The sequence below is a fragment of the Plasmopara halstedii genome, assembly GCF_900000015.1.
Source record: "Plasmopara halstedii genome assembly, contig: Scaffold_2701, whole genome shotgun sequence".
In the NCBI taxonomy this organism is placed as follows: Eukaryota; Oomycota; class Peronosporomycetes; order Peronosporales; family Peronosporaceae; genus Plasmopara; species Plasmopara halstedii.
In genome coordinates, this window is record NW_020189607.1 from 863 (window position 1) to 9,350 (window position 8,488).

The 8,488-nt window shown below is 42.0% G+C and overlaps 2 protein-coding genes across 2 annotated transcripts; one reads left to right on the plus strand and one right to left on the minus strand.

Moving 5' to 3' along the window:
* Nucleotides 1-2,440: 2,440 nt before the first annotated feature.
* On the plus strand, nucleotides 2,441-6,541 carry PHALS_04874 (atp-binding cassette superfamily; the record flags this gene model as incomplete). Its single annotated transcript, XM_024718729.1, has 1 exon — nucleotides 2,441-6,541. The coding sequence occupies one exon, from the start codon at nucleotides 2,441-2,443 to the stop codon at nucleotides 6,539-6,541; it is 4,101 nt and encodes a 1,366-aa protein (XP_024584099.1).
* Nucleotides 6,542-6,565: 24 nt separating this feature from the next.
* Nucleotides 6,566-8,488, minus strand: PHALS_15057 (uncharacterized protein). The gene has a single exon (XM_036407170.1). The coding sequence runs from the start codon at nucleotides 7,177-7,179 to the stop codon at nucleotides 6,835-6,837; it is 345 nt and encodes a 114-aa protein (XP_036263421.1). The 5' UTR covers nucleotides 7,180-8,488; the 3' UTR covers nucleotides 6,566-6,834.

Below are 8,488 nucleotides of genomic sequence, written 5' to 3' on the forward strand. Positions count from 1 at the left end.
TGCATTCCAGATATACATCCAATTGGTGGATCAACTCTATCTCCTGCATTTTCCATAAGATAACATATCATCTATTCTTTCAAGCAAAGAGTAATCTCTTTGACTTTCAGAACTTTGCCATACCACTAATCTGTATACCCTGCATGCAGTATGGCCATCGCTGATATCTCGGGATCTCGAGGACTTTTTGCAGTAACTCGCATCGACTCCGGGCGTATGCTTTCAGCGAGGAATTATTGTGCAATGACAGGTGGAATATCCATGAAATTAGAAGGTGATAGTGGCCCTGAGTGGCACCTTTAAGCATGAGTATAGTCCACAGCTTGGGTTCACTTTGTGCATTGGCTGCCCAGGCATTGTGAAAGTAGCTAAAAAATTGCAACGCCTTGACAACGAACCATTCATTCAATGACTTTATTAGTAAAATCTAAAGTTTCCTCTTTGTGCTTTGTATCTGAAATGGAAATGGCGTCCGCCCAAAGTGGCTTAAGCAAATTAGGTATTCTCAGGAGGCTGCGAATAAATTGACCATTTTCTGAGTGGTCAATGGAGTTTTTGCGATCAATTATGCTGTTTGGCGACAGACTATTACAAGCAAATAAATATTATCGTTTGACTTGATCTTAACTGCTTGCTACGTCACTTGATGTCAAAGCTTCTGAAACAGTGTTGTGACGATACTTATAAAATCGGTACACTCGTTGACGATTTCAACAACCAGAAGGCACTTTCTGTCGTACTAGTTTGGTTGACTCATAATGAAAAAGATCTCGTTTTTTCGAGCTCTTCGCGTCAACGCTATAGTACGTATGAACAATATTTGCACATTTAACAGCATGTCCAACATCTAATAGCGTCGTCAGCAACACATATCAACCACTGAAAGATTTGTCAACGGTTGAAGTATTCAAAAGCACATATCACATCAGGACTGACATCAATTCAGCTGATTTGCTCTTTGGTGAGTTATTACGCCGCTGTCGACACTATAAAGACAACTCAGACGTATACAATTGAGGTGCGGCTTGTTCCTTGCACCTACTCTGGCAATTTCTATTCCATTGTTTTCTACTAGTAACTCCATTCAGCATCTTGTGATTCTTTTGTTTGCTATTGCTGCTCATTCGTAGCTTAAGTGTAGTGTGCAACCTTGCCTTTGCCGATAATGATGAGAACTGGGCGCTAACCCATATGAACTCGATGTCTGATACACTCTGCTTCTGTTGCAGTACACTTCGTGACGCACATGCTGTTGTGCTTCGATTTACATTCCTGTGTAGGGGCTACTCTGAATTCTATTTCACATAGTCTAACTGCGCTTGATTCACCAATCGAACGCACTCGATGCACTTGTCGTTCTCTACTCAATCCTTACAGATTTGTAGGCCGTATTACAGTCAGTCACCACAACTTGGCTTAGAAGATATTTTCTGGCGTTTAGTGACTTACAAAAGTCAGATTGACAATAGCTAATGCCTTAAAAGGAACCACGCTGGACAAGAAGTGCTATCAGCGAAGTTTTGTTAGTAGAAGCACCGCGTGTTGTGTTATGGTTATAAATGTTTTAATACTACAACATTTTTGGTCATTCTGCGATACATTAAGTCCTTGGTCTGCCCCTTTATACCAAAAAAAGCTCCACAAACTTGCCGGCCCATTTGCCGGCTATTGTAGATATGAGAGGCTAAAAACTGCAGCTAGAAACTTATTGTCATGATGATTGAAAGCAGAAGATTTGGCAGCATAAGTTCTATCATCGGGTGGTTGTGATCACTAAACTTTTTGATGTTGATTACTAAACCTTAAGCAGCAAAATTAAAGTCTAGCGTCATTATTTTCGAATAACAAGAAATACCGCTTGATCTTGTTTGTGTCCAGCTTCTGTTTGGTAAGCACGTTTCGAAGTTAAACTTGCTCTCGACACTTAACGTAAGGTTGTTGCGCTACCCTGCACAAAGAAATTTTTAAGTTTGCTAGTTTCTCTATGAAAAATTACGAGAGAATTCAAGAAAACAACGCACTATTGCAAGAACCCGGTTCTGAAGGACGTTTCCGGTAACTGATAATATTCGTGTAAAGTCTTCACGGCATGGCGTCACAGTTGATGCACGCATATAATAAAGCGCTTGATTGGTTAAGATAGTTCGTCCTGATGTCCTCCGTAATCGCTCGTTCTATTTATGCATAACCTATGCTTATTTATCTAGGTATACAATGAGACGAGAAACATACGTCTATTGTGCAAGCATTGTATTACTACACTATGAGGGCCATAATCAATGGGTATTTGTCAATTCCATGACGTCATGTACTCTTCACCGACGATTCAAAGCTCACTCTGCAATTGAAGCTCTCACAGCAACATCATCTACAATCTATTTCATCTACATTAGCTAAGAAAAAAAAACTCATCACACACCTCAATATCACCATCAATCAAATGGTATCGGATCAAGTAGAATCGTCGGGCAAGCCAATGCGAGCCTCCATAGAGTATCAAAACGGCAAGACATTGATGGCACAAGGACCACAAGCTTTGCACGAACATGTAGCTTCTCGTATGGAAAAGGCACTAGGTCGAGCACTCCCTCAGATGGAAGTACGTTTTAAAAACGTTTCCATTTCGGCCGATATCACTGTTAAAGATGAGACGAACCTCAAGATTGAATTGCCAACGCTTGTGAATGAATTTACGGGGGGTATACGTGGATTAGTCGCTACAAAACACACAGTCAAGAAACATATTCTCAAGAATGTTACTGGTGTCCTTAAACCAGGCACCATTACACTCGTGCTTGGCCAGCCTGGATCCGGAAAATCTTCGTTGATGAAGCTGCTAAGTGGCAGGTTTCCCGACCAGAAAAATGTCACAATAGATGGTGAAGTAACGTACAACGGCACACCAGCCAACGAATTGCTTCGACGTCTGCCACAATTTGTTTCGTACGTCACTCAAAGAGATAAACATTATCCATCGCTGACAGTCAAAGAAACATTAGAATTTGCTCACGCTTGTTGTGGTGGAGGTTTCTCGGAACGCGATGCTCAGCATTATGTTAATGGTACACCTGAAGAGAATCAAGCTGCTCTTGAAGCTGCTAGAGCCATGTTCAAGCATTATCCAGATATCGTTATCCAACAGCTCGGATTAGAAAAGTGTCAGAATACCATTGTCGGTGATGCCATGATCCGTGGTGTTTCTGGAGGAGAGCGAAAGCGTGTGACTACAGGCGAAATGGAGTTTGGTAACAGGTGTGTCATGATGATGGATGAGATTAGCACGGGTCTCGATAGTGCTGCTACCTTTGATATCATTACTACACAACGTAGTATTGCCAAAAAGTTTCGGAAGACCATCGTCATCTCATTATTGCAACCATCACCTGAAGTTTTTGAGCTTTTCGATGACGTCATTATATTGAATGAAGGTCACATCATGTATCATGGTCCACAAGCTGAGGCCTTGACGTACTTTGAAAATCTTGGCTTTAAGTGTCCTCCACGTCGCGATGTTGCTGATTTCCTTTTGGACTTGGGAACTGATAAGCAGTCGCAATATGAAGTCGAGTCAATATCAACAAACAGTATTCCACATACAGCTAGTCAATATGCCGATGCGTTTACTCGCTCAAGCATTTACGGACAAATGATGGAAGAGATTCATGGTCCAGTGCAACCGAATTTGCTTGAAGATCACGTCAAGCATATTGATCCAATTCCTGAGTTCCATCTCGACTTTTGGGAAAGCACAGTTGGTGTTGTACAACGTCAAATCACACTAACGATGCGGGATACAGCCTTTCTCGCTGGTCGCTCTATCATGGTGATTTTAATGGGTTTACTCTATGCAAGCGTATTTTACCAATTTGATGAGACGAATGCACAATTAGTGATGGGTCTCATCTTTTACGCTGTCCTGTTTGTGTCGCTAGGACAACAGGCACAGATTCCAGTTTTTATCGCAGCACGTGAGGTCTTTTACAAGCAACGCCGATCCAATTTCTTTCGTACATCGTCATTTGTTCTTGCAAATTCAGTAAGTCAAATTCCATTGGGCTTTGCTGAGAGTTTAGTCTTTGGGTCCGTTTTGTACTGGATGTGTGGATACGTGTCTACCGTAGATGCTTTTCTTCTGTTTGAGGTGATGCTATTTGCAACAAATTTAGCAATGTCGGCATGGTTTTTCTTCCTGTCGTGTGCTTCACCAAATTTAAACGTGGCGAACCCGATTTCGATGGTTTCCATCCTTTTCTTCATCCTCTTCGCTGGTTTTGTCATCACAAAAGAACAAATTCCCGACTATCTCATTTGGATTTACTGGATCAATCCCATGGCATGGAGTGTCCGAGCCCTTGCTGTAAATCAATACACCGACTCAAGCTTTGATGTATGTGTATACAACAATGTTGATTATTGCACTGATTACAATTTGACAATGGGTGAGTACTCATTGTCGACGTTTGAAGTGCCATCGGAGAAGTTCTGGCTTTGGTATGGTATGTGTTTTATGGCGGCAGCATACGTTTTCTTCATGTTCATGTCGTTTATTACTCTGGAATATCACCGCTATGAAAGTCCAGAAAACGTGACGCTCGATAGTGAGAACAAGGGGGAGACGTCGGACAATTATGGACTTATCTCTACGCCACGGAGCTCGCCAGATGAAAGTCATGCTGTAGTGTCAGTGAGCCCTGACAGAGAGAAACACTTTATTCCAGTCACTCTTGCTTTCAAGGATTTATGGTATTCTGTGCCTGACCCAACTAATCCTAAGGAAACTATCGATTTACTTAAAGGCATCAGTGGATATGCTTTACCTGGCACTATTACGGCATTGATGGGATCGTCGGGTGCAGGAAAGACCACACTTATGGACGTTATCGCAGGACGAAAAACTGGTGGAAAAGTTAAAGGTCAGATTTTATTAAATGGTTATCCCGCGTCTGACCTCGCCATCCGTCGATCTACTGGCTATTGTGAACAGATGGACATCCATTCTGAATCGGCTACTTTTCGCGAGGCACTTACGTTTAGTGCATTCTTACGCCAAGGAGCTGAGGTACCTGACAGCAACAAGTACGACTCGGTGAATGAATGTCTTGATCTTTTGGATTTGCATCCAATTGCTGATCAGATCATTCGTGGAAGTTCCGTGGAACAGATGAAGCGATTGACTATTGGCGTAGAGTTGGCAGCTCAACCAAGTGTTTTGTTCTTAGATGAGCCTACCAGTGGTCTAGATGCTCGTTCCGCCAAACTTATTATGGATGGAGTTCGTAAAGTAGCAAACACAGGTCGCACGGTCATCTGTACGATCCATCAGCCCTCGACAGAAGTGTTTAATGTTTTCGACTGTCTTTTGTTATTGAAGCGTGGTGGTCAGACGGTGTTTTCGGGTGAACTTGGTAAGAATGCAAGCGCAATGGTCGCATACTTTGAGTCGATCGACGGTGTAGCGAAACTTGGAGACAATTACAATCCTGCGACTTGGATGCTTGAAGTAGTTGGCGCCGGTGTTGGCAACAGCAATGGCGACAAAACCGACTTTGTGAAAGCTTTTCAAACTAGTCGAAACTTTGAGCTGTTGCAATCAAACCTTAATCGCGAAGGTGTGACCAGTCCCTCTCCCGAGTATTCTGAATTGACCTTTGGAGACAAACGCGCCGCGACTGAGATGATCCAGGCCAAATTTTTACTTCAGCGTTTCTTTCGAATGTACTGGCGTACGGCATCTTACAACTTGACGCGTCTCAGTCTTTTCATAATACTTGGACTTGTGTTTGGCATCACGTATATCGATTCGGAGTACACGTCGTACGCTGGTATCAACTCAGGCATGGGCATGCTCTTCAGCACAAACACCTTTATTGGTTTTATTGCTTTTAGCAGTGTCATGCCCGTTGCATCAGACGATCGTCTTGCTTTCTACCGCGAGCGTGCATCTCAAACGTATAATGCTCTGTGGTATTTCGTTGGTGCGACTGTAGTAGAGATTCCGTACGTCTTTATTGGAACAATGCTTTTCATGATTCCATATTATCCAATGGTTGGGTTTACGAATGTGACCACATTCTTCGCCTATTGGGTTCATTTGTCGATGTTTGTGCTGTTTCAAGCGTATTTCGGTCAATTCATGGCTTATTTCATGCCTACTGTCGAAGTTGCGACAATCTTCGGTGTGCTGATTCAGATGATTTTCTTTCTTTTCACCGGCTTTAATCCTCCTGGAGATTTAATTCCAACAGGATACAAATGGCTTTACCACATTACACCGCACAAATATGCGTTGGCATTAGCAACGTCTCTAGTCTTTGGAGATTGTCCAAGTGATGGAGATGGCTCGGAAATTGGCTGCCAAGTCATGACGGGACTACCGCCTTCCCTTCCTGAAAATCTTACGGTGAAAGATTACATGGAAGACATTTTTTTGATGAAGCGCAGTGAGATCTGGCAAAATTTTGGAATTGTCTTTGCGTTTATCATTTTATTCCGTCTACTCGCACTGTGGGCACTGCGTTTCGTCAATCATCAGAAAAAATAGACTCATTTGTTGAATAAGGTACATGCTACAATAGCAACAATCTACTACATAATTGTCTTAAGCAAATGAAATCGTTCAATGTTCGTGTCAATTTTTTTCAAGTTATGTTTCAATACCAAAAAAGATCATTCACAGAGTACAGACGCAGAAACTTACTTTGAAATCGTTACAATTGCCTCGGTCCTCATCGAATTATAGACATCGTACGATACTGTGTGCCGATACGCGACAGATACAATGGCGGAAAACACACTGGTTGCAATAGATTATCTGATACTTTACCGGTCATGAATTCAGCGCTGAGTAAAGCTTATGAAATGTTTTCGCAATCCTTCATTGTGTGGTAATAATGTTGAAATTAGTAGCGCACTCGAAATCGCGATATTCTGGAGAAATTGTAGTTCGCTCGTCTCGAAGTCGGTGTTTGAAGGTTGTTGCTTCATCGATATATCACAGAGTAGGAAGATACTGTTAAGTTTTCCTTCGACAAGAATGCCGTTCATTGGACATCTCTGCAAAATGTGCTCATATAATTGTATCGAGCTCGGATGTGTTGAGTTCTTTTGAGCCTTAGAGCAAACGTGATCCAAGATGGTTCTTGAAATTGTTGCTTTATTACCATATAATCTTTCTAGCATACTGTGTCACGTCAATATCAGCTTCCATACTGCAGTTCTGCCAATCTTTGTTTTGTAAGATTGAACACTGAAACTGTAATAGATTTCGTTCGTGACGATAAAGAGAAAAATGTGTTTAAAGCCTTAAAACTCATGGCGCTGCGTCAAATACTAACATACATTTTTCAACTGTTGATGTTTGATGGGATGTTATGTGGCCACCGTCGCCTGAACGTAAATAATACGACCATCTCGCGGGACGACAAGCACACCATCAGGTGATATCAAAAGTCGTTGATAACGGTATGTACAGCACCAATTTATTCTAAATTTCGGATGACGCTTGAATGACCTCAGACGATGCATTAAATGGGCCATGTCGCGTGACAGTTCCAACAGAGCTACCTTCGAGTGCTCTCATACAAAATTCGCTGGTACCAATATCTTGTAGCAGGAACTTCTCAATTTCTTTGCCTCGCTACGACTGCGATTTCGGGGCTGGATTCTACAGCAATCCGCGAATTTCATCAGCGGATTAAACTTGATAACGCACTCTCATGATTGCTTCGACTGCCGAGGATGGATATGTCAAGTAAGGACGACTGGGCGAGTTCTCATCATGATAGAGCTTAAAAATATTGTGCTTCATTTTTTCATTAAAATTCTCCTGCTCGAGTTGCCACACCTGGTTCCTTAACTCATTATATCACTCGGTTACTTCTTTTTCAAACGTTGTAATAATTGATCAAAGGTTTTGGATGATGCAAACACTAATCTTGGTTTGCCTCCAACGAGTCCAAATTTTCGAATCCACTCGTCTTGATCATTCAAGTGAATCACATCGGCAAATGTCTCGCACTCAACCTTGGTCCATGGATTCATACACACTTAAAAGAATTTCGTTTTGACAAATTTGTAGTAGTTACGAGTTCGTTGCCATGCTGTCCAAAAATTGCTGCTTTTGCTGTGAATCCACTAGTGCATATTCATTTTGAATATAGACAAGAGAAGACTTTAAAATAATGAAGCTCTTTTGTGCGCTAGTTGAAAAATCAGGGACGTATATATCGATGCGATCCAGTCGGTGGGTGACTTGAAACGTTGATCAAAAGGAGAACAAAATCGATCTGAAAGCGATTGATCCGGACGAGTTGAGCTTATCGTTGCCAAGAAGAACAAGACTTGGCAAACTTAAAACGATTTCAAATATGCAAGTGATATAAGTGGCCTACACGATACAATGCCGCGCGATCAAAACTTTACCGGATTGGGCTCTCTCATGAGCAAGAAGTGGGAATGTTGACGATAAGGAGGAAGTAGCAAGCAAAAG

Coding starts and splice junctions, on each gene's coding strand:
- PHALS_15057 (XM_036407170.1), bottom strand. CDS start 7,179: ATGCTAGAAAGATTATATGGTAATAAAGCAACAATTTCAAGAACCATC.